Here is a 24,496-nt window from a genome sequence, read left to right as displayed (position 1 = left end):
AAGTGGAACTTTAATGTAAACCTTCCATCCCACACCAATCCAGAAGGTGGCGGTAATGCATCTAAAAGCTGTTTGCAAACCGCCATTAGATACAATAGAAGAAGACATGTCAACAGAAATGGCGGGGAGCAGTGAACAGTGAAGGATTCATGACTGATTCATGACCATGTTTCTGAGTCGGTTTGACGGCCAGTCGAAGCTGCTGCTCCGCTCGCTGATGTCCGGAGCCTCCGGTGTCCACAGGGCGGTGGACGTGTTCCATAGGCAGCAGCGATCGAACCCGGAAATGTCCCTGTCTCACTTTATAGAGAAACTGTGTGAAGACGAGGTCACCAGCTCACAGACTGGAGAGCAGCCCCTGTCTGTGTGAGTCTGGGATCAATAAAGTCTTTGTCTGTGACATTGTCTCTGTGTCTCTGTCACGGTCTGTGTGTCTGTCTGTGTGATTTTGTCTGTCTGTGTGTCTGTCTGACTGTTTCTCTGTCTGTCTGTGTTGTTGATAAATCAATTGGAAACAGTTGGACCACTCTGTAATGTAAAAATAGCAACTCTTCATTGTCCCTGATAATCAAATGTGAGGATTTGCTTGTTATTTTAATGATTCTGTTTTATTATATTTTACGAACACTGAAGTGTCCCTTTGCCCTTTACAATGATGAAGGTCTCAGACAAACAGCAACATAACAGAGGCTGAAAGACTTCTGTTTGAAAAATTAGTGAATCAATTAAGTAGTTTGTGATTATGTTTGTCAATCGATTAATCAACACATCGTCTTAGCTTTACCAAAGACAAACTGCAGCCATATTTTGTCTTATAACAGTTGCTTATGTCTCACACCCATTTTTCCCCCCTCACTCATTCTAGTAAACCTCTGGTGAGCCTGTTTCCAGCATCGTTCAAACAAAACCTGCTGTCCTTCGTCTATCTGATCCACTCGGTTCTGCCTCAGACCTCCGTTCTGCGTCTGCTCGAGTGCCTCAGCCAGGACCCTCATCCCAACCCCTGGACCTCCGCTCTGTGCAGACAGATTAGGAGAAGTGTGGGTGTGCACGATGAGGAGCCTCTGTACACTCCCCTGTGCAGCCAGAGACTGAAGGAGCTCTCTCAGCGTTTGGTTGTTTGCGGTGAGACCGGAGGTTGGGCCAAGTGCCTCAGCGATCAAACGGTGGAATCTGGTTCTCAGAGTGCATCTAGTTTGTCGGAGCTGGGGACACAGAGGAAAAGGAAAGTGAGTTTAGTCACTGTGGACTCAGGCGATGAAGAGACGGGACAGCAGAGTAAACGGATAAAGATGGATGTCCGTGGCAGTGAGCAGAAGGCAGAAGAACAGGACGTAAACAAGGAGACATCAGAAAGGTTAGAAAGAGAAACTCCTGCTGAAGAACTGCAGCCAGCACCGGACTGTCAGTCTGAATCCCTGCCTGAACACATAAAGGTTAGAGACAAAATTCATCATCCACTTTTACAATTTTACATTTTCTTTGTTTTATTTTGGTTCAAAGCCAGTCTACTAATCCCACATTGCATTTGTTTTTTTTAATAACACAGATTAGAGTTGAAATAATAAAACTGGTGTATTTATCTTTTAGGTTTGTGTTCTTCAAATAAAAGAATTACTGGAAAGTCATACGGAGGTAAGGACAGTTGTTTTCTCTCATCTACCCAGTGCAGTCTTTAAAAAGTGGTATTTATTATAATTATATTTATTATGTGTTTTCAGTGGGACCAGAGCTCGATGGATGTGTTCAAAGTGCTGAATGACTGCGATCCTGCCCAAGTGCGTAAAAAAAAAAAAAAAAGTTTTGCCCGTGTATTTACACCTTTTTGTTTACTGTATCATATTTAAAGGGGTTTGCAATGTTTTAGTCAGCCCCTTAGTCTAAACAAAACGTATTAAATTCCACAATCTGAATTTTAAGCCTTAAAATGCCTTAAATATCTTAAAATATTATGTACAAGGTCTTGAATATGTTGAGGTAGCTCTTAGTTTTGGGTGTAATGTGCATTTTCCACTGCTTTAGTCATGCTTTAAAGTATTTTATTTGCTTAAAGAAATGCTGTGGCGTCATCCATAGTTTCTAATGTCTCCCTTTGTTGTAGTTCTTTATCAACGACACAGATATTAACACACTGTGATAATGTACACTTGTGCTATAGATGCCCACTGTCTCTGCCTGTAGTTTAAGTGATATTGAGGGTAATTCTCTAGGTTACTTAACCTTATCTTCCCACTCCTCTACCTCTGCTCTCTAGGTGGAGGTGTTATGCAGCACACTGAGTTTGCCTGACGTCCCGGAGCCGACTCTGCCTAAACTGTGCAGCAGTGTTCTGACTCTCTCTACTGACCTCAGCTACAGCACGGCCGCAGCAATCATCAAGAGCCTCCTGCTAGAGAAGGTACAGCACTGAATATGCAAAGGATGAAGAACTGCGTCGCTGTGTTTGATACTAATGGAGCATCTTGGTGCTGCTTGTGTAGGTGCTGTCCCTGTCAGAACCGGCCTCCAGGTGCCTGGTCACTGCAGTAACGTCGCTGTGCGTCCGCTATCCCAGACCAATGTGCCACGCTCTAATCGGACCAATTCTAAAGGAGAAGAACATAGGTGAGGAGACGGCTGAGTAAAAACTGTAAATTAATCAGTTATGAACACAGTTTGTCTCAGGGAGGATCAGAGTCTGTCTGACAGAGCAGCAGTGGATTCAGTGTCCTGGTTAAAGCACACAGAAACAGCACAGATGAGCCAGGACCTGTAACCCGGTCCTTTGCCCAAACATCAATTGATCTTCTATTCTGAACTTTCTTTTCTTTTTTCAGGGAATCCACAGGCGGAGCTGCTGAACCGACTGATAGAGGGCTGTCTGGATTCTCATTACAGACTCCTGCTGCTTCAGTAAGATAATGCATCTAAATGCTGTGTTTTTATAGCCATTTTCAGACATGAACTGAAAAGAATGACTGCAGAATTGGGTCCGAACTTTCTCTGGAGTTTACCTTTCACACACGAGCAACACAGGAGGTGATTCTCTGCTCAGACGCATTCACAACACAGAAATCTTCAGAGCGTTCAGATGAGGGGTGGCACAGCAGGCAGAGGCAGGATGTAACGCGACCACATGTTTTTGTTTACAGTACATAGACACCATATGGCATATCACCACAAACCCTCTAGAAACTCACTCTAGTTGAATCCTGCAGAGAATCTCCTGCTGTGTTCTCACATCAGCTCATTCAGACTGTCACTTGAACTAAGAGTTTCAGATAAAGTGATTACGTTTCAGTGGTCAAAGGTCACAGTGACCTTATATGAAAAAGAGAACATATGTACACGGAAACTCCACTGGTTGGTGGAGGCATTCGACCTCAGTGCAGTAATTCTAGTTTGCCTTTCTTTCACCCTGTTTCTCCCAGAATGACTTTCAAAGTTGCGTGGAGTGAGGCGGTGCTCTCTGTTATCCACAGCTTGCTCGAGTCCAAGGTGAGTCCAGTGTTCACTCATGAGACCAGACCCAGTACTCACTGTTATTGAACTGTCTGTTTCTTTTTTCCAGCCTGACTTGAATGAAGAAGTGTTCACACAGTTCACAGAACAGCTCCTCACACAGGGTCCTCAATTCACAAAGTCTGTGAAGTTTGCAAAAATGATGTTGACCGTCCTCACCAAATATAGCAGCCATGTGAGTTTGCAGGTTAATATCATGAGTTAATGTTTGAACATTGGATAAAACTGTGTTTGAGCTCTTTCTGCATGTTTCTATCTTTGTTCCAGGTGACGGCTGCACACAAACACTCCCTGTCCTGTTGCCTGACGTCGAATGAAACCTTCCTGAAAAAGTCTCTTCAAGCTGCTCTGAAAAGAATAACACACACAACCTGATAGCACTTTACTTCAAGTCCCCTTATTAAGCATTTATAATACACATTTAATAAATGGTGTATATTGTAGCTGTCAGCAGTTGTATGGATGGATATTTTTGTATGGTTTGTTAATGTACAATATTTGTTAGTGTAATCTGAATTACTGTATTATAATTTATTATCTGTTTATACACCAGCCTCCACTTATGGACACTTGACATTACATTAATAAACGGCTACATTATAGTGGATCTTTAAGCATTTATTACATATTTATATGATTCTTATAAAAGCTGAATGTTGGGACTTGATGGTGGGACATCAAGTCTTTTCTGATCTGCATCTAACACATGTTAATAAACAGGTTCAATTAAGTTTGTGTCTACATCTTTACAATAATTTAAAGTGAAAATGAAACGCCTCAAGTCTCCTTTTTGCAATGTGTAGGAGGGTTTACAGACTGTAAATCTGTAAATCTCTCATGTCCGTTGTACCTGTGAGCCTGTTGTCAATGTTAAATAGACAGTTAATTTTCCAGAAAGTGTCTAACTTAATAACTATTGTGCTGGGAAACTGCCAAATACAGGTCCTAGCCTTAAATATAGTACCTCCCACTTCACTGCACTTATTTGAGGGCTGTAAAAAATTGTTATTCTGCAAATTCAGATTTTACATAATACGATGCAGATTCAGGTTAAACCATAGACTGTATATGAAGATAAATAGTAAATAAACAAATATAAATGAATAAATTAATCTGAATATTCAAGCTAAATTAAGCTACCCAATACTTTAATTATCACCACATCAACCAGAATGTGTTAAAGAAAGTCTTAAATGATATATATATATATACGTAATGTTTGACAAGATTATGCTGCATGAATACTTTCCTTTTTACTTTTAATGCCCGAGATAGATTTTATTGATTGTTCTTCTGTGTGGTTTCAAATGCAGTACTCAAACTTCAAATGATTTGAGATAGTTTATTTTATTTTTGTCAAGAGGCTGTACAACCTCCATGCGTGTGCGCGTGTGATACTTCAATAATAGAGGATCAGAATCAATAGAAATAAATAGCATATTTTTATTTATTTAAATTAATTTGTCTTTTAACAAATGAGGTTTCAAACACTCTATAACATAAACGTTGTTTTTCTTTATTTTACAACGCTGCAGTTCTGGTTACGTCATCACGGTCGCCTATATTGTGCGTAACTTCCTGCTGCACTTCCTTTTTCATCGTAGCTACACGGGAGGGACGAGCCGCCAAAATGAGGTCAGAGACAATTTTACCAGTAAACGTGAAATAAAATGTATTTTCCACATTTACATGAGCTTACATTAGCGACATAAGCCTGTAGAGTCACTGTGTTAAGCGGCGGTTGTGCTATTTAACCCAGAATTTCAGAATTAAATGAAGTTGAACGAAGCGCATGACACCGGCTCCTCCGCTAATGTGGCACATCACGTTAACTTTTCAATCCTCTGTCATCCGCGCATTTAGAACACATCTAAGTTTATATTTAACATCAGACGTTTAGATGAACTCTTGTAGTTTATATTTACTTTAAACTGACTGGACTTTATCCTCATTTAACGATCTTTTCATCGCTGCAGCCCAGCGCCGCAGATCGTCTGGTTTAAATGAGACTTTAACACGTTTCTCTGTGGTTAACTTGACATGTGTGTATTTGTGTGTTTAACAGTAAGGTGTCCAGAGACACGCTGTATGAAGCAGTGAAGGAGGTTCTGTCGAACTCCCTGACCAAGCCAAGGAAGTGAGTTCACATCCACAAGTCACACTAACGTGCCTCCATCAGATTGTAACGTACTTTTAAATGTGTATCCCACAAATTCATTAACATTGGTTTCTGTTGCCTCCTTAAATGTCTTTTTGTACTTCAAATATTTGTATTTTCAACATCTCCATTAGCTCATACTTTCTGTACAGTGACAGCTTTGTAGTAGTACTGGTGGCTGGCCCTTCATCCCACTGCAGTGAACTTAGTTTTGACTAATTTTGACATTTTTGTGCTTGTGCTTGTGTTTGACTATTGTTTGATACTGGCTGCCTAAATTTCCCCTCAGGATCAATAAAGTATCTATACATCTAAAGGTAGCAGCAGGGGGGTTTCACCAATGTTTCATACTTTTGTGACTCTGATGAAGTCTGGTTTTTAATAATTTCATTCCAGAACTTAACATTTAATGTAATGTGTCTGTTTGTAGGTTCGTGGAGACGGTGGAGCTGCAGATCAGCTTGAAAAACTATGATCCCCAGAAGGACAAGCGTTTCTCCGGCACCGTCAGGTTCGACCTTTTACTGTCTCACCCAACCTTTTCCATGTTTGCTACCAGCCCTGTCTGAGGGTGAAAACAGCCTGTGTTTCCTTGGCCAGTAGAGGCTTGATAAGTGTTTAAAGAAAACAGTCCAGACAGGCCAGGGGCAGACATGGAGAAGTACTCTGGGTAGTCTGACTGAGCCCCATCAGCCTCGGCTGGTGAAGGCGAAGCAGGCGGACCCCTACCCTGGGTCTTAAAATATGAGGGGAGGCTTTGAGTGACTGAGCTTGTAAGTTCAGGTACTCGAGCCGACACATTTACATAATGTTACCCAAGAGGTCAGCTGGACACCGGCCATGATGGTGGTGTGGGTAAGAATCTTTTCACCGTCAGAGCCCCTCTCCTGACATTAGCCCACTGTTCACTGTAAACCGTAGAATTCTCTCAGCCGCACCCTGCAGTGCTTCCAACAGACACCTCTGGGTTTGAAGTGACCGTTATTTACCGTTTTGTTAACACGCAGGCTGAAGACTCTCCCCAGGCCCAAGTTCTCCGTGTGCGTTCTGGGAGACCAGCAGCACTGCGACGAGGCCAAAGCCGCCGAATTGCCTCACATGGACATCGAGGCTCTCAAGAAACTCAACAAGAACAAGAAGATGGTCAAGAAGCTCGGTATGTAGTTCAGAGTACAACCCAAAGACATCTGTATCACGTGGTTTTAAATGTATTTTTAACGCTAGTCTTTTTTCCCCACTGTCCCCTTCCAGCCAAGAAGTATGACGCCTTCCTGGCCTCCGAGTCTCTGATCAAGCAGATCCCACGTATCCTGGGTCCTGGTCTGAATAAGGCCGGCAAGTTCCCCTCCCTGCTCACCCACAACGAGAACCTGAACACCAAGGTGGACGAGGTCAAATCCACCATCAAATTCCAGATGAAGAAGGTATGTTCAGCGCTACCTCAAATTTTAAAATGGTTTATTCCTCAATATCGACAGTGAATCTTCATGCCACAGTCTCACAGGACTGTCGTGACTCGAGGCCTCACGGCAAATATCGGCTCCAATTAAAACATCTGTTAACTCAATTTGTAGATTTTGTAATGACTCAACTTCCAAGGTGTTGAACCATCCACCGCTGCCAGCCCATAACATTTAATTGAAATGCAAACATCTCTCGTTTAACATTATAATATAACCATAGTTGCACTTTTTATTTGTCAGAATCTATGTCTGACCCGTGTTTGTTTTTCTAGGTGCTCTGTCTGGCTGTGGCCGTCGGTCATGTGAAGATGACAGAGGACGAACTCGTGTACAACATTCACCTGTCCGTCAACTTCCTGGTGTCCCTGCTGAAGAAGAACTGGCAGAACGTGCGTGCCCTCTACATCAAGAGCACCATGGGCAAACCCCAGCGTCTCTACTAAAAGACAGCTTTTCTATTAATAAAAAGTGGAGATGCTCCAAAGTTGGCTGCTTGTGTTTATTTGTTTGTCAGATTTGCTTCCTGATGTGGTTTGAAATGTAGCTTTTTATAACCTAATGGTCTTGGATACTTCATTTTATGTTTTGGTTGATTAGTGATTTCTTTCCTCCTTTCAACCTGAAATACTCAGGACTACTTGGTTCATGGTGTAGATAGAATATAATGGACACATTCAAAGGTCCTACGGAAGAACTATACAAAAAGCTTTACAAATGCCCAGCCCTTGTTCTGGTTCATGTCATAAATTTGAATATGATCCATGTGTCTTTGTGCTGTTGATGCAAAATAGGCCTGAAACTAGTAATAACATTCATAGACTAAAAGAGCTGATAATGGACACCTTCCTGCTCTGAGCTGAACAGTTGAGGGCACAATAGTTCCAGTGTCTGACAGACACCAGTACAAGCAAGACATTTTTAAATTTGAGAATTAAACCACTTTTAAAATGTTTTTTTAAAAAAATCAAGGATTGATAAACGATGAGGAAAGAGAACACCTCATAATAACAAAACAAATTCTTTAAGGGGATTCATATGAACAGCTGTCAGATCTTTCTGCTGTCCTTATTCTCAGGCACATGTCCAATGATTAAAAGCAGAAAAACAAAGTTAACTATGTTTTAATGCCAGGAGACATGGTGAAGTTTCACTGGGTGGACTTGATGCTCAGGTGATAAGAGCTGCACAAGTGCCACTTCTGATTCATCACCTGGGACGAAACACCAGCATTTACTTCCACAGCTAAAACATAGCAGATAGAGGTTACCCATGAGCCTCTTGGGCCAGTTGTCCTATACTCTGGTTTGTCTGTGGATCTCATAATAGGATTATCTGTTCTAAGTACACGAGAGAGACTGAAGGAGAAAATAAACCAAACACAGATGGGAACTTTTTCAAATATCTGTGTTTCCAGCAACATTGGAAATCCTCTGTTCACTGTGTGGAGGCTCTGATGTAATCTGAGGGAGACATTTGGATTATTGTTGTGAAGATGGCAGCTAATGAAGCCATGCCTGCTGAGGTGAGTCCGGTAATCTGCCGCCTGCTCCTGTTAATACTGTCCAGCACTTTCTGTTTAATGATTTCCGACCTGATGTTTGTGAAGCTGTTGCAGCCTGATGCAGAGACGAGCAGCTACAGTCTGCCCCCCATGCCGGGCAGTGAGGACAGTGAAGAAGGTACATGTACACAGCTGAAACAAAAACTCTCATGAAAAGGTGACAATGGCTCTAAATATAATCTGGATTTTATTTTGGGAGCAGAAACCAGTCAAGAGGAGCTGCCAATCACGAGCTGGAACGAGCTGTCCATCATAGAGCGCGTAGGCCTCAACAGGTGCAATATACTTACACAAAAACCCACAACCTTCACCCTAAATAATAGGTTTTATTTTAATTCATTAACCCTTCTTTTTTATCACAGTGTAGAGATGTCAGAGAAAGATCTGGAGGTAAGGCTCCTACTTGTTATTCACTATCACATCCTGCAGATTATGTTGTTTATTGAGTTCTGTATTTTGATTTATTCCAGACATGAAAACAAATAACATCACATGCAGGGAGATGCACACACACATTTCTAAAAAGACTAAAGATGAAGAAAATAAAAAGGAGGTGGTTGGAGCTGTGACATTGCTCGTACCCTGGTACCCCGGTGGTCCATGTCACACTGCCAGGGGGCCCATGAAACGTTTCTAGATTTCCCCCTTAAAATGATCATGATATATTCTATGTTGTCATGTGGTAAAAATATTTTTAAAACACGTCTAATATCCTTTTAAGATATTTCTCTTGTGAATTTCTTTCACTTAACTATATTGGAAGAGTTAAGAAAACAGGCTATGTCAAATTGTTCCGAGGATGACAAATTTAGCTGTCCCTGGAATATTTTCATTCTTGGTTGAGGAAAAATTTACAACCTCTGATTATACTTTAATAAACACATCAAAACTCGATCCTTCCTATTGTCAGGAGGTAAAACCAGTATGCAGATTGCTGGATCTAAATTTGGGAAACCCTAGAATATATGTGTGTGTGTGATGGGCTGGGCATTTTACCACTCGATATATTACATGAGTGCATTATTTGTGTTTTGAATTCTTTGTGACTTTATTCCCTAATATTGGTTTTGAGTTTGTGGTTTCTGATTTTGTCCTGAAACCGTAAATATTCAAAATTGATTAAATCTGGGCCATTACTTTTTAAAATACTCTCCTCAAGCTTACGTTTTTTTCAAGTTTTTTAAGTTTTATTGTCATTTCAAAGAAAGTATTACAGCTGAATCAATACAGTTTGTGTTAGTTTCTTAGTGAAGCCTGACAAAGATTCAGACAAACACACAAAAAGAAATGTTCCCTCACTGAAAACCTGAGTGATGTGTTGCTTTGTGTTGTCAGTCGGCCTTCTCTCAGATCTCTCTGGCTTTCCGCTGTGATCAGTACACCCTGAAGCAGCGGCTGCAGGCGGAGGAGCACGCCCGCAACATGGCCGAGGAGAACATTCAGCTGGAGCTGACCAGAGGCAGAGAGACCCTGGAGGTACAATCAGTATGAGACGGTTAATCTGAAGTCTCTGTATGACACCACCACAGAGCGGGGTCACGTATGTGTGTGTGTGTGTTTTCAGACACTGAAGGACCTGTGTCTGGACAGTAAGCGCAGTGAGATCCTGCAGAGACTGGAGCTCTCTCTGGACATCCTTGGTGGAACGGTGGAACGAATCTCCAACACGGCCGAGGTCCTCGGGGCCGTGCACCAGGTAATGTGAATTGTTTCTGGACGACTTAGCACGACTTGGGACATTTTCATTTTATTTTATTTTTTAAAATTGTGACTCTTAACCTGGCAACCCAACAAAATATTGATCTGTAACATATTCATAATTGATCTGCATGATTGTATACATTTCTAAACCTATTTATTGATCAGGAGGCTCGAGTGAGTCGGGCTGTGGAGCTCATGGTGGCTCATGTGGAGAATCTGAGGAAGCGACAAGACAGAAACGCAGCCGAGCTGGAAGAGGCCAAGAAGATGATCCAGCAGCAAAACTCCAGCAGAAACATCATCGACCCCAGAGCCTCACCAGGTTTTCCTCTTTACTTTAGTCCGTCTGTTTGTCTGAAGAGTTTGTCATGGCCGACATTTGACTGACGAGTGCATCTCTTGTCGTAGATCCAGGGGACAGTGACAGCAGACGGAAAAGCTTTCAGCAGGTATGGAGAGAATGGGACTTATTGCACCTCATCTCACTTCAGCTCATAATCTCCTCTCCCTCTTGTTTCTATTAGAACAACAGCCGTCGGAGGATCAGTGTATCAATAATTCCCAGTCAAACACAGGTAAGAAGGTTTCTTTACTGAGCCAAGTCAATGCTGGAGATTCAGTGACAAAACATCACGTACATGAAATGCGAAAATGAGCAAAGTGAAGAAGGAACATCAGTGATTTTTACCCGTTAGTTTGGTCACACATGATCTGACACTGAGTCATGCATTGTCAACACTTTGAGAATACAACAATATTTTGGTGGTGGCAGCACTTCAGGTCATCTTATCTGGTCACTGGACGTGCAGTGAAGTTCAAAGAAATTGTTCAAATTAAGTTTAGAAAGTATAATTAATTTTTGTCTCTGCAGGAGAAGAAAAAGCGAGACTCGAAGAAGCGGTCGGCTCATGGTGGCTCCTCCGGCAAGAAGTCCTTCCCCGCGTGTCCGTCTCCATCCCTGAGCTCAGAGTCCAGCTGCTGTGCCATCGCCAAGGACGACGGCTACTCAGTAGACGACAGGTCAACTAGAGACTGAGTGTTTGTGCTCTGCATCTGATCTACATGATAAATGTTTAAAATCAACAAGCATGCATCACCTTATTTGTTTTTTATATTTCAGGCCAATTGATCCAGATGAAAATCCACCACAAGCTTCGGCTGCTCAGCTTCCTCCGGACTCTCCGGACGCTCCTCCCACACCCAACATAGAGCCCCCCACCTTAAAACAAGTGGTCACCAGGAAAACACAAAACAAAAAGTACAGTCTGGGAACAAAAATCCATGAAAAATGTCTGCGTTTGGCACATGTGGTCTTCTAATGCTGTTTATTTACTGATTATTATGTACAATAGCGGTCATTGCATTTTTTTAAAGTCCGTTTTTCAAGACAACTTACAAACAAGCCAGATTTGAATGGATCTGCCCTTTGATCCGGATCCACACCAAAATGTAGTGTGCTCTTTCCTAACCCACAATGCATCCTTGCACCAGGTTTCTTGGTAATCCGTCCAATAGCTTTTGTTGCAATGCTACTAACTAACAGGCAAAAAAGATGGCACCAAGTAAAACATAACCTCCTTGGTAGAGATAGTTATGTTGAACCCACAGGTTTTCTGTTTGGAGTTTATTTATCAGTTTTTTTAAGCTGGATTACTGACCTGGCCGCAGACTTTGTGTGGCAATGACTTTGCTGCCTGTGATTTAATTAATTACAAGTTAATCTGGCAATTTGCCCCAATGAATCCCAACAATTGACATTTCCAAGATTGGGTAAAAATAGCAGACTTTGTTAAAGGCTTTTTCTGTTATTTTCATTTGACTTTTTTAATTTCCTTTTCAATTTTTTTATCCATTATAAGACAACACAGGTCATGTTACACCGTTCCCATTGTAACTTTGCATGATATTGTAGTGGAATAATTCAGCTGGAGTAACATCTTTAAACTGTGTGTCTCTATCACAGCCCCCCTCTGGATACTTTGCGACAGAGACACAAGGGCAAAGCTGTGTTGTCAAAGAAGAAGTTAGACAAGGAGAAAAAGAGAACCAATATCTTCCGACGGATCTCTGTGGGCACGTATGTAAAACAAATATTTATTCAAATAATTTAGATGAATATTTCCTCTGCACACACAGACTCACTGACGCTCTCACCAGGTGTAGATCTTCGTGGAGACAACGTCCTCTGACTCACTGGCTGTATCGCTGTCGCTGGGTCGTCCTCTGCTTGTACCTGTTTGTGCTTTTCTTTGTCATCACGTTGACGTACATTCTGTGGAAGCTTCACAATGGAATATTTGAGCCTTGAGCTGTTCTTCTGGAAACCATTCGACTGGACCCTAAAGAGTACGTGTGTAATCCACCTGGCTGGAAAGCTTGTTGTGTGTAAAAAATAAAACATTTTGATGTAACTCTGTTCTGAAATACTTTATTTCATCTCCACTTTCTAGATACAAAAAATACCCCAAACATCATTTTCAGTCACATTTTTATATTTATTATAAATATACAAAAAAATATCAAAACTGATACAATCCCTTGGTTAGTAACAAAACAGCAAACTGCAGTGAAAACATTCATCAAACCACCGTTAAAGGCATCAGTGATTAATTATCAAGAGTTACAAGCAAACATTAAGATTAATCTTACTTCACGTCATGGATAGACAGATGTAAAATTGTAACTATATATATATATAAATTTCATTTTCAAATTTCCAGCAGTAAGTCTCTAGGTTGCAAAGGGAAACTTTAAATAGTAGATAAATATAGTGTATCGGTTCAAATTATATTAGGAATGAGAAAGCTTATTTGAAAACTACTTGAGGTGTGTGCAAGCCACAAAGCAACTTTCCATCTGACACATTTATTCAATTTATGAACCGCAGTTCACCATTTCAAATTTGTATCAACATGTAAAGGAAAATTATTTAAAAATAAATAAAAGTGGTATATCACCTTACATTAAGTTTTAAATTAAAAGAAGAGACAAATGTGCTCATCGGGGGACCAAACAGGTCCGTGTTTTCTGCATCATGTCAACATTAAATCTCACAGAGAGTCCAAAGACGTAATAAATACAGAGATAAATAAAAAACGAATAGCACAAAGTACATCCTGCTGAAGAGGCTGCAGAGGTCTCAGCTACACCTGGCTCACGATTTCAGCGTCCTCGGCCACAAACCACTGGAGCGGAGTCCCGTCTGCAGCTCTCTGGAGAATCACATTGCCCGAGCCCTGCAAAAAACACATCAACACATGAGATCAGTGCTCATCTTGTGCATTCTGTACTTTTTTAAAGCAAAAATTTAGAAAAATGTGATGGTTCCACTTGTGGTTCAACAGGGGAGCTAAGGGGAACTATGGGGAACTAGGCCCCTCTGAAAGGGACCTGAGCTCCCATGAAAGCCAACTTCGATTTTCTGTACAATATGGTTCCTCAAATAAATAGTAATAATACAAAAATAGTAATAATAAAAAAATCATTCATGAAAACAACATTATGAATATTATACTTAATTTCTGTGAATAGATCCTAAATCCTACACACTGGTCCATTAATTCCTCCTGTCGGACTGGGACTGTTAAATTTCCATCATTATAAGTACCAACCTGTTGAAATGGATGCAGGTGAGGTAAGGTGGAGCTCTGCTGATCCATGCTGCCCGGCCATAACTTCTGCAGCTGATTCCTCTGATGCCACGACCTCAGCTCCTCCGACACAATCTCCCTGGGCATCAGCCTGATGGCGTGGTTGGGGTACTCCTTCAGAGAGGGCGCCCGCACCAGCCTGGTGTAAGGCGGAGGGGGCTTCAGGATTCTCCTTGGGGACGACGCTCTGTCTTGACACTGTCTTTGCTGAGAACGGCGCGCCACAGGGGGGGTGGAGAAGAAGCACTTCCCCATGGCCAGGTCTTGAGGGGACAGGGGACCATCTTCTGCCATGGCCTTGACATAGCTGGTGCCAGGCGGAGACTGGGTGTTGTTCTTGTGGGAGCCGGGGAAGCTGGAGGGTCCTTTTTTCTGCGCTCCGAAGTGGAACCCGTAAGGCGGCGGGCAGAGCTTTGGCATCTCAGTGGGGCCCTCCCTGCCAGGAGAGCTGATGTAGGAGGAGGACGAGTGCTCTGAGCTGCTGTCCTCAGAGCTGGACTGGCACAGACGCAGGGGGGAGTACTCTGGAGAACGCACCATCAGGTCGGCCAGGCAGCGCAGCTGGGGAAGCTTGGCTCGTCCTCGACTGTTTGAACCGACGCGCTCCGGTTCAGCAGGCGGCTTATTTTTGGCGAGTCTGAGAAGACACATCATGTGAAACTGTAAAACTAAAGTTCATGTGTTGTTATGCTCTCTGAACACCAGGTGATTGATAAATCTTATACAATTTACCTGAAGGACTGGGAGTATTGGCGACGTATGTGCAGCTCTGGGGTGGAGGGGGCGCTGGTGGAGTTGATGTGGCGCAGGGCCGAGTTCTTGATGAACTGAGACAGAGGAATCCTGCAGCTCTCGGTTGATACCTGGGTTCCTGCTGGACTACTGCACACAGCAAACACAGGAGGGACAACATGAGTCACGCAGCATGGAGCAGGTCTCCTGACTGCAGACTGTCCATCATAAAACTTGAACCAGTGGCAGGAGGGCAGCTTTACACATAGATCTCAATATTATTAATTTTTATGGAGATTTAATCTGTAAATATCAAAATAAAACATGTTCTTTCAATAGAGGCTGAGACGTTTTAACTGTATAGTATAGTACTGGTTTGGCACATCCATCCAAAACATGAACACATAGGCTAAGATGTGTGTAAACTGACATTTTACCCAGTGTTTGTAGTGGTAAATATAGTGTATAGGTTGAAATTATACTAGGAATGAGGGAGCTTATTTGAACTGGAGGGGAATTTTATGAGCAAAATGTGTGCCAGGCACAAAGCAACTTTCCACTTGACACATTTATGGAAGTGTATGAACCACAATTCACCTCAACAGGTTTTTATGAACATGTTTTCGAAAAAACAATTTAAACAAATTAAAACTGAGACAGAGGAAAGTGTTTTTTCTCTCTAATGCTCATTTTAATATCGTAATATGGAAAAATATTTACATATTTATTGTTTAAATCACTTTCTGTTTTAGTTTGACTCTACCAGGTACAGTAATTGTGTATTTCAATGTTCTAACTAGTTTAAATCATTTGGCAGTGATAGTTATTTGTGCAAAAGTGAAGTGGTCAAAGGGTTTCCATTGGCCTTCCCAATAAAATCAATGCTTGCAGCTGAAACACATTTTTTACCCATTAAACCACTGTTTAGGAGGTTTTCTGTGAGTTTCTAACCCGGTACAGGACACTTTTCAATTGGTTGCAAACACACACCTGGACCTGCTGCTGCACCCAGACTGAGGTTTTGTCGCCTTCTGGTACGGCTGGTCCAGACTGGTCTCCTTCCACGGAGAGTTCTGGATGGGAGAGCGCTCGTACCCCACACTGAGCTGGCCTGATGACTGCAGGGGCTTGGCTGACAGCTGGAGGGGGTCGGGATAGGAGGTGCCCAACACAGGAGGAGAGATGGAGCTGGACGAGTCCAAGTCTGGGGACGACCAGAGAGAAGATCAGGAGTGTGAGAGTATGCTTTGTTTTTGTCGTCCCTTGACTCTTTTACATTTTCAGCCCACAACAATATGGATGCTTCATTGAAACTGCTATCTTCTCAATTGGCCATCACACTGCTTCAAAATATATCTGATCTACATTAGCTATTACATACAATTATAGAAATTAACTATGTACATTTACTCAAGTGCTGTTCTTAAGTAAAATTTAGAGGTACTTGTACTTGAGAATGTCTGATACTTTCTACTTGTACTCCATTACACTTTTAGACACAAATACAAATACTGTGCTCTTTACTTAACTACATTTTTTGTACATAACTACCCATTACACTGCAGACTCAGGTTAGAAATACAAAATATAATTAACAAATAAAATATGATACATATTTATAAGTTAAGATCAAATATGGCTTGATTCATCCATGGTGTACTACGTTGTAATATATCTATTATTCTAAAATAGAATATTCTGCATCATGAGTGCTTCTACTTTTGGTACTTTGAGTTTACTTCAATGCTTATACTATTGTTCTTCTACAAAACATTTAATTGCATGCCTTGCTAAAGAATGAGTGTCAAATGTACTGTTGATTTGCTGCTTCCTCTCCCACTGACTTCTGTCCTCTACATGTTTTAAACAATTAATGAGAGAGTGATGATGTGCATATTAATGAACCCCCCACTCACCTTCATCCAGAGCCACCACATCAGACAGGGAGCTGTCATCAGACATGCACACATCTGCACAAAGAAAACAAGCATTATATTAGACTGTTCATGAGTGCAGTGTACACATGGGCCTGCAGGGAGCAGCAGCCTCCCTCACCTTTGTTGTGACTGGTTGCGATGCTGATGCACGGTGAGTTGCACTCGCTCTTGATCCTGTACTGGATCACGGCCTCCTGCAGGTCCTTCACTTTCTTCTCCTCCCTCTTGCACTGCTGCAGCCGGCTCTTCTTCTGCGGTTTACTGAGTTTCTGCTCCAGTGAGAGTTTGCGAGCCGCCTCATAAATCTGCTGCTGTAGAGCCAAGTCAGTTTCCAGCGAATGCAGCTCTGAATCCTGGGATAGAGGCAAGTTCTGACATTTAGTTTTAGCTCATGGGTTGAAGCCTCTTTTACTCGCTCATCAACAATGATCGTGGCTCGTACCTCGTTATCCAGATGGATGAGACCTTCATCCAGCTTGAAGGAAGCTCCAATCCTCCTTCGGATCCGAGGAAGCTTTTCATCTGGCATCAGAGGATAGTCAGAGGGAAGTGAACCAGTCAGCTCCTGTAAAAAAACAAAATAAAAGATATGATTACATTAATGGAAAAACTAGAATGGCAATTCCTCCACCAAGGCTCAACACCCTTATGACACCACATTTAAATTCAATAGATACAGATTTTAATTTGGATCCGAATCCAAACAAAACTTTTTTGATCAAGATCCATGAATTAGTCTCTGTTAAAAAACACATTATCTTGCAATGTTAAAGAAATCCTGGATCTGCTCCCTGATCCAGATCCACATCTAAATGTAATGGTTTCTTCCCTGACCCATGCCGCATCCTTCCACCGAGTTTGGTGGAAATCCGTACAGTAGTTTTTGCTTCATCAATGTAAGAAACAAACGGACAGGGGTGAAAACAACCTGCTTGGCAGAGGTAATTTTGACCCTGACACACAGAGCGCTATCCTAACCTTTCATTGAGGAGCTCCTCATTAGAAATAAAAGCTTGTTAGTGCCGACACCCTTTCATCTACCAGGGCTACTTACCGCCTCTCTTATGCAGAGCGTCCTCAGCTCCAGCAGGCACAGCTCCAGACGCTCCTCCAGAGACTGGTGCTTCAGCTTCAGGGCTCTGGTGTGAGTGGTCAGGTCCTTCACCGGGGACGTGGGGCTGTCTGGACCTGCAGAGGAAACACAGAGAGGATCAGATCAACCTTTCCTCACCAGCCTCTGTATCTACCATGGAAATAAACATATATTTAATATAAAATATAACGTAAGTATACTATTTATAACTGTGTTTCTTCTGGATTTACACTGGCATTGGTGCTTATATCTTGTATCTAAGCAGTTCAGTGCTGCACAGTATAAAAGCCTTTTGTTGTTTGTCGGTGTTTTCTCCTGCCTGCATGGGGCCGTGTCATGTGGGCTGCTGGCATCACTGTGAGCCTATTATGTGAGCAGTACGTCAGTGAGGGCCATTATTAGGTCAGTAAAAAATAAAACACTCAGTGTCAGTGTATATATTGGTTTATAAATAACAAAAAAAATCCCCTTAGCTTTATTTTTCAACTTTAAAAAAAAGTTCCTCTAAGTTTAAATTCCATTTAAACATTAATCAAAACACACATTTTTATCGAAAAAGAAGTTACTAATAGCTGATCATGAAACTTTTTTCAAATATGAATATTAGCCCTAAAATGAGCAGTGTCATTGTGTTTTGTTATTGATAGTTCAGCCTGAATGTGAAGATGAAATGTTTGGAAATTAGAGGGTGTATTTCTGTGTTGATAATCTCCTCACAGTGTTCTCACCAGAGTGCAGGATTATCCCACTGTCGGTGTCACTGATCTCCTCTTTACTCTCGATGGCTGTCATCTTCACTCTGTGCTCTCAAGTTGCTGTTTTATTAAATACCTGTTGAAAAAGGTTTGTTGGGGTTAGTGAAATCAGATTGGTCACTTAGAGGAGTAAAGATTCTGCTGTTGTTTTGCAGCCACATGGCTTCATTCATTCGGGCTCCTCCTCCTTTACTTAACAAAGGTGCATGACTGGCGAGTGTCCTTTCACACACTTATCCATGCAGCTCCGTATCTCCCTCCTCCTCCTCCCTCTCCTCCTCCTCCCTCTGCCTCCCATGCTCCATCACAAAGGAGGCAGACCCCCACGGTTGACTCGGCACATGTGCAGGGGTTAATCCGAATCGTGATGCCATGGTGACGGGGCACGGTGCGGCTGGCTAGGGGAGCGTGTCCCCGTGAGGCGTGTCAGAGGGCGTTTAAAGAGCCCAGACCCCAAAAAAGAAAGCAGATGGCGGCAGGAATTACCCCACTCAGGGACTGCACCTGTTCCCCCCCGCGCACCCCTCCCTCAGCTCCCATTCAACCAGTGTCCAGAAAACCCTCTGGGGGCTTTGAAGTGGAAGAATGTCTCAATGCTGGGCTTGTCCACACAGCATCGGATCACAAGGTCCCTGCTGACTCCTGTGCAACGCTGCCCATTTTCAACAACACACTTTCACAAACAGGCGAGCACAATTCATGTTTATGGCCCACACTGCTCCATTGTCGCTTTCCCACCAAACATCTGACTGACAATGACCCAAAATGAGCTCTGGAGAGGAACGACGGCAAGAAGAGGAAAACAGTGACAACAACAAATTGGAGATTCAGTTAAATGATAAGTCAAGGCGTTTAAAAACAGGCCAGGAGATCTGTGTGTGACTGATTTCGTAAAACATTGCCTCAGGACAAGAGGAAAAAAAGTCTTTATTTTTATTTTAGCTCAAGTTCTTGATCTCACATGTCTGCCAACACCCTCAACTTCTCATTAAAAAGGCCAGCAGGTCACGAGAGACCTTGTTGGCTTATTGACTTGCATTGCATCAATGCCACACATTCATTAAAGGGACAGTTCAGAAACTTGATGACTCCTAAGGCAGCCTCTGTGTTAAAATCATGTAAATACTAGAATGTCACTCCGTAGAGCACATACCCTCCAACACCCAACAGGCCCCTTTAAAGTCAATCAAGCTGCACCAAAATACACACACACATAAATATCAGTTCCCTGAATGTACCTGATCTTTTCCATCAAGATCCATGAACTATTCCCTGGGAAATGTAAAAAAAAAAACACAGTATCTAGCAGTGTTAAGATCAGATCCCTGATCCGGAGCCACACCACACCGCTCCTTGACTCATATCACATCCTTCCGTGTTTCATGGTAATCCATCCAGTAGTTTTTGCATAATCTTGCTTATAAACAAACTGAAAGGGGTGAAAAAACAAGAAGTAAATGATGAGTTATCAGTCAGGAACAAAAGGGGTGGAGATGGGGGGGCAGGGTGACTTAAAAACACAACATGAGTGAGTGTGTTGCGAGAGCTGCTGTTTATAATCCCCAGCTCCTGTCTCATGCTCCGTGTTTGGAGATCGGTATCAGGCCTTTTCCTGCAGGGGCCAGGAAGACTCAGAGCCCGTGAGGATGAGAACGTCCTCTAACAGGATATTATTGTGTATCCCGTCGGCCGGACCCATTCACCACAGCAACTCATGTGAACTGACACAGCTATACGAACAGCCGGTAGCACAATGAGGCAGAGCCAGGCAGCTCGAGTCAGTAAAACAACAGTGCAACAAAGGCCCTGTATCCACGGACCGGACTGAATAATCTGCTGTAGGCACAATATCTGCTGACGACTCTGCTTCAGGCCTCAGCTGCATTGTTTGGCCGATATTGAGACAAGGCTGCAGCTGAGAGGTGGAGAAAGGAACAGTGCTGAGTTATTTTTTTTTACCCTGCGAGGCCCGGGGTCTGCTGTACTCTCAAAAAACGCCCGGCTCCAGCTCTGCGGCACTCTCTCACTGAAAGACGTCAACAGGGATCCAGCCCGGTAATCAGACACAGGCAGAGTAATGTGGGATTTACCCACTTACACCCCATAACTCTCTGAAGACTTTCACAAGAGTCTGTGGTCGGAGATATAGGCTGAGTGAGTGGGTGGGTGAGCGAATCTCACGAGAAGTTGCAGCTTATTGCAGAGCCATTTATCATAGCTTTCATAAAAAAAACCTGGAGTCACGGAAGAAAAAAAACAACACTTTTCTAACAGAAGCCCATTTCCTGAAGAGTTAGGAGCTGATAGCACTGTCTCCACCCGGCCGACTAGATTGATGTATTCATAACATCATAATTGAGATGAGCGTGTGATCACTGCTAATGAAGACTCTGGGAACGTGTAGGGGATGCGAGCTGAAGGTCCCCACCCATCCTCACTTGCTCACCCGACCGTGACAGCGCAACATCAACGGAAGTGGGTGTTTATGGCAAGAGATCACGATGTGGACTCACTGTCTCGCAGACTTCCCCCACCACCCTTTCCCATGAGCCTCTGGAGCTGCGATCTCCTGGAATGCCGCCACCGCCGCCGTGCTCATTACCACTGTGGTCGGCCCAGGAATTACCAACGGGGACCGGCCTCGCCGAGGAAACAGTGAGGGATGCCTGAAACCAGACCAAGGCCTGTTTGAACCCTGTAATTAAGATTCTCCGCTGAGTGCTGATACTATGGAAGAAACCAAACGACTTTACAGCATGCCTTATTTCAGAGTCTGATGAGAAGCCAAAATCCATTCAGCAAAATGGATCCACTCTACACACTGTGGGCTGCTGGAAGAAAAGTGCATCAATGTGGGGGAGCGGCAAAATAGAAAAAAAAATTGAGTGTTGTATTACACAGCAAGTCACTGGAGTCAGATCTTCGCCTGAAGAAGCAGTGTTGAGTTTGGAAACTCCACAGACAGCAGCAGAACGCAGAGTGGAGGCTATGATAACATGAAGTTAATGTGAGCCATCGCTGTGAGACGCTGATATTAAAGGCTTAAACACTGTGAGCCTCTTTTATTTGTCAGTGCTCATTCAGATCAACACTGTCGAGCAGTGCAGCGTCTTGCAGCTTTCCAACAGACACAATACAGGGGTAATGAGCACCACACCAGCCTGCTCTCGGTCTCTGGAGGCCATATGCTGCCCAGACACAGCAGCACGGTCACAGCCCAGCGATAACGTAAATACAGAGGGCCAGAAGAGATGCTCCATTGTTCACCAGAGGCTGAAGGGCTGCCCGGGTATCACTGCACCTTGTCCCTCTGACGCTGAGGCATCTGAGTGGACACCGGTGGTCAGCACAGCCCACTGGCAGGAAGTGGGTTCAGCCTTTCACCCATAAGTGGCCCCAGTTAACACATAAAAACCTGGGGGACTCCAGGGGCATATCAACACAGAGGTGTTGTGTTTGGCACCACAGTAGCACTGCATGTCTGTCAACATGACGACCGTAGGGGGATTGTGTCTATTCTGCTGCAGTGGTCGCAAACATCTGCCACCCTCAAGTCTGTAGTCCCCCATTTTTATTTCTTAAAGTGAAAGCAACCTATTAAACTAATATTAATGGTAAACAAGTTATCATTTAGCAAGAACCCGACACATCATATTTAGTGAAGGTTAATAACCTTTCTTTTACAGATAGTAAGAAGAACAGTAGTTGTGGAGGATGTACTCAGATCTTTTACTATATATCCTATATTTACCATACACTCTACTCTACTCTACTCTACTCTACTCTACTCTACTCTTCTATATTAAATTGTATTTTTATGGGCTTTCAGATTTTGAAATGGAACTTTAAATTTTGTCTTTGTATTGTTTGTATATGAAAAGTGCTTTGTAAATAAAATTGCCTTGCCGTGCCTATACTACACTATACTATAATACACCACACTATACTATGCTATACTATACTATACTATACTATACTATAATAATCCATTAAAATTAAAGCTCTGCAGTGAATTTTTTACTGAAGTAACATACAGTGGTATCAACAATAATATGTATGTAAAAGTAAATGTACTCATTACAAAGAGTCGTTCCTTTCATATTGGTATTAGATTACTATAAGGAGCCATTTTATTGAAGTACTGATGAGTACAAGGAGAAAATACTTTAGCAAAAAGGTGAAAGCACATTATAAGTCCCTAATCACTGTAGTGAAGTACAGACGGTTGAGTAAAGTAAGTTACCAGTGTGGAAAAGTAACTAAGTACCTAGGTACACAAATACTGGTACAACCTTTGAGGTACTTGTACTGGAGTATTTCAATTTCACACTGAAAGTTTTCAGAGAGAGAGGTGTACTTTAAACTGCACAACATTTATTTCGTTATTACCACTCACTTTAAGTATAAGACATAAGCACAATATTTAATATTTATTTTTTCATTTTGCAGCACAAGGGGGGGGGGGGGGGGGGGGGTGTCGATTACATAACATCATGAAAGTGGACATTTCAATAATGAGTACTATCTTACTAATGCTACTGTACTTACTCTGAATGTAGGACTTTAAAATATTTTTGATAGGATTACTACATTAAGTAACTCCATTGCTATTACTGTGCAATAAGGAAGTAGAGTGAGCACTAATCACTATGACATGATGCTTTGTAGCATTTTTGCTTTAAGGGATTATAAACAGCAGAAATAACCACTTCTATTCCACTGGTGACTGTTCTATAATGTTTATTAAAACTTTATGCTCTTGTACCATCCATCCCTCACCCCTCTCGCACACTGTGGTTAGAATCACGTTGCAGCTCTTTCTCTGCTCCTTCTTTCCCATCATAGTAAACCTTGTTATAAAGTTGTGTACTCACTCTGTGTTGTGTCCTGTGCTCCTCTACCGCATCTTCTCTGCACACAGCAGCAGTCCACACTTTCTGATCCTGTGTGAGAGTGACGCCTGGGACATCTGTTTCGGACCAATCCACTTCCACTTGGGGGGGTGACTTTAATGAGTTTTACTGCAGTATTTATTTCAAAGTTAAATACCTCTTAAATTTCACATACTGTTGTTTGTTTTATATTTTTTACTAAGGTTGAAAACTGTTGGTTATCAAGGAAGTGTTTTTTTTTGTGGGAGAAAGCAAAGAATTTGCTGCTTCGGATCCCCCCCCACACAGTTTTTGTAAATGGTTCGGTCCAACACTGCGGACTCTCCAGACACACTCTGACTATTGAGGTGGTGACACAGCACGCGACTCTCTGAGGGGGCTTTTAATTTGAAAAGACCCTCAGACGATGAATGGACGCAGGGAGAGACAAGTTTTGGTAAAAAAAAAGAAAAGGAAAAGACCAGAACAGCTGGCAAGTAAATGTGAGTGTTGAACCAGACCACACTCACTATGAAAACTATGATGATGAGCCACCCTTCATCCCAGAAGACTTTCAAAGACCACTCAATAGACACTAATGCACTTTTGATTACTACACATGCAAATATTTATCTATTGTGTTTCTTGCATTTGATCTCTTTCTCTTTTTCTTTGACTTTATTTTTATGTAAAGCGGCCAAAAGCAACTATAGTGTTTAATTATTTAGTTTCCATTTACCATAAGGACACAATTTAAAATGTCCTTATAAACGGTGATCGATGGTTAATGCACTTTTTTAAAGCCAAATCAGGTCCATTGTGATTTGTGAATATGGGCTGTGTAAATGAAAAACATTATTTGTTTTATTAATGGTCAATAGATTGTTTAGTACTATTTTATGGATCAATTGTATGTCATTGAACACGATCATATTTTGGTTGCCAGTTTGTGGAATATCCTCCTTCATCATGACACTTAAGTTTATCAGCGAGAACCCTCCAACCCATAAAGTCTGATGTTAGTAAGTCATTAATACATTTCACAGGGTTTCTCTTTTTTTTAAATAAGCTATC

The 24,496-nt window shown here is 42.3% G+C and overlaps 4 protein-coding genes across 6 annotated transcripts; 3 read left to right on the top strand and 1 right to left on the bottom strand.

Annotated features, from left to right (window-relative positions):
- Positions 1 to 95: 95 nt before the first annotated feature.
- On the top strand, positions 96 to 4,234 carry fance (FA complementation group E). 2 transcript variants are annotated; one of them, XM_034589737.1, is made up of 10 exons: positions 96 to 366; positions 1,025 to 1,436; positions 1,591 to 1,635; positions 1,722 to 1,778; positions 2,255 to 2,398; positions 2,481 to 2,604; positions 2,817 to 2,892; positions 3,411 to 3,477; positions 3,551 to 3,676; positions 3,769 to 4,234. In XM_034589737.1, exons 1-10 carry the CDS (start codon positions 161 to 163, stop codon positions 3,874 to 3,876), a joined length of 1,365 nt encoding a protein of 454 aa, XP_034445628.1. In that variant the 5' UTR covers positions 96 to 160; the 3' UTR covers positions 3,877 to 4,234. The 2 variants fall into 2 exon arrangements, with proteins under 2 accessions (XP_034445628.1, XP_034445627.1); XM_034589736.1 differs by having other exon boundaries at positions 866 to 1,436.
- Positions 4,235 to 5,083: 849 nt separating this feature from the next.
- rpl10a (ribosomal protein L10a) lies at positions 5,084 to 7,610 on the top strand. Its single transcript, XM_034589735.1, has 6 exons — positions 5,084 to 5,136; positions 5,567 to 5,638; positions 6,090 to 6,170; positions 6,667 to 6,815; positions 6,911 to 7,083; positions 7,395 to 7,610. The coding sequence occupies exons 1-6, from the start codon at positions 5,132 to 5,134 to the stop codon at positions 7,563 to 7,565; spliced, it is 651 nt and encodes a 216-aa protein (XP_034445626.1). The 5' UTR covers positions 5,084 to 5,131; the 3' UTR covers positions 7,566 to 7,610.
- Positions 7,611 to 8,459: 849 nt separating this feature from the next.
- LOC117764165 (lymphoid-restricted membrane protein) lies at positions 8,460 to 12,762 on the top strand. Its single transcript, XM_034589734.1, has 13 exons — positions 8,460 to 8,644; positions 8,729 to 8,801; positions 8,886 to 8,958; positions 9,046 to 9,073; positions 10,019 to 10,159; positions 10,248 to 10,379; positions 10,550 to 10,706; positions 10,793 to 10,833; positions 10,909 to 10,959; positions 11,256 to 11,404; positions 11,505 to 11,642; positions 12,348 to 12,461; positions 12,542 to 12,762. The coding sequence occupies exons 1-13, from the start codon at positions 8,615 to 8,617 to the stop codon at positions 12,690 to 12,692; spliced, it is 1,278 nt and encodes a 425-aa protein (XP_034445625.1). The 5' UTR covers positions 8,460 to 8,614; the 3' UTR covers positions 12,693 to 12,762.
- Positions 12,763 to 12,857: 95 nt separating this feature from the next.
- inavaa (innate immunity activator a) lies at positions 12,858 to 23,515 on the bottom strand. 2 transcript variants are annotated; one of them, XM_034589731.1, is made up of 10 exons: positions 23,426 to 23,515; positions 18,525 to 18,627; positions 17,758 to 17,891; positions 17,146 to 17,268; positions 16,822 to 17,056; positions 16,683 to 16,736; positions 15,757 to 15,970; positions 14,767 to 14,916; positions 13,996 to 14,671; positions 12,858 to 13,620 (listed from the first exon to the last, which is right to left on the bottom strand). In XM_034589731.1, the coding sequence occupies exons 2-10, from the start codon at positions 18,586 to 18,588 to the stop codon at positions 13,528 to 13,530; spliced, it is 1,743 nt and encodes a 580-aa protein (XP_034445622.1). In that variant the 5' UTR covers positions 18,589 to 18,627; positions 23,426 to 23,515; the 3' UTR covers positions 12,858 to 13,527. The 2 variants fall into 2 exon arrangements, with proteins under 2 accessions (XP_034445622.1, XP_034445623.1); XM_034589732.1 differs by lacking the exon at positions 23,426 to 23,515 and adding an exon at positions 20,511 to 20,649.
- Positions 23,516 to 24,496: the final 981 nt, after the last annotated feature.

The sequence above is a fragment of the Hippoglossus hippoglossus genome, chromosome 7 (assembly GCF_009819705.1).
Source record: "Hippoglossus hippoglossus isolate fHipHip1 chromosome 7, fHipHip1.pri, whole genome shotgun sequence".
Classification (NCBI taxonomy): domain Eukaryota; kingdom Metazoa; phylum Chordata; class Actinopteri; order Pleuronectiformes; family Pleuronectidae; genus Hippoglossus; species Hippoglossus hippoglossus.
Note: the sequence above shows the minus strand (reverse complement) of the source record. Positions and strands in the feature narration are given on the sequence as shown.

What these genes read in the sequence shown, in the direction of transcription:
- fance (XM_034589736.1), top strand. Translation starts at nt 161, where the DNA reads ATGACCATGTTTCTGAGTCGGTTTGACGGCCAGTCGAAGCTGCTGCTC. An exon ending in ATGACTGCGATCCTGCCCAA is followed by an intron (nt 1,779 to 2,254) that starts GTGCGTAAAAAA and finishes TCTGCTCTCTAG; the next exon opens with GTGGAGGTGTTATGCAGCAC. An exon ending in TACAGACTCCTGCTGCTTCA is followed by an intron (nt 2,893 to 3,410) that starts GTAAGATAATGC and finishes TGTTTCTCCCAG; the next exon opens with AATGACTTTCAAAGTTGCGT.
- rpl10a (XM_034589735.1), top strand. An exon ending in TCCCTGACCAAGCCAAGGAA is followed by an intron (nt 5,639 to 6,089) that starts GTGAGTTCACAT and finishes GTCTGTTTGTAG; the next exon opens with GTTCGTGGAGACGGTGGAGC. An exon ending in GAAGATGGTCAAGAAGCTCG is followed by an intron (nt 6,816 to 6,910) that starts GTATGTAGTTCA and finishes GTCCCCTTCCAG; the next exon opens with CCAAGAAGTATGACGCCTTC.
- LOC117764165 (XM_034589734.1), top strand. Translation starts at nt 8,615, where the DNA reads ATGGCAGCTAATGAAGCCATGCCTGCTGAG. An exon ending in GGCTACTCAGTAGACGACAG is followed by an intron (nt 11,405 to 11,504) that starts GTCAACTAGAGA and finishes TTTATATTTCAG; the next exon opens with GCCAATTGATCCAGATGAAA. An exon ending in AGGAAAACACAAAACAAAAA is followed by an intron (nt 11,643 to 12,347) that starts GTACAGTCTGGG and finishes TCTCTATCACAG; the next exon opens with CCCCCCTCTGGATACTTTGC.
- inavaa (XM_034589731.1), bottom strand. Translation starts at nt 18,588, where the DNA reads ATGACAGCCATCGAGAGTAAAGAGGAGATCAGTGACACCGACAGTGGG. An exon ending in CGCTCTGCATAAGAGAGGCG is followed by an intron (nt 17,269 to 17,757) that starts GTAAGTAGCCCT and finishes GTTTTTTTACAG; the next exon opens with GAGCTGACTGGTTCACTTCC. An exon ending in TCATCCATCTGGATAACGAG is followed by an intron (nt 17,057 to 17,145) that starts GTACGAGCCACG and finishes CCTCTATCCCAG; the next exon opens with GATTCAGAGCTGCATTCGCT.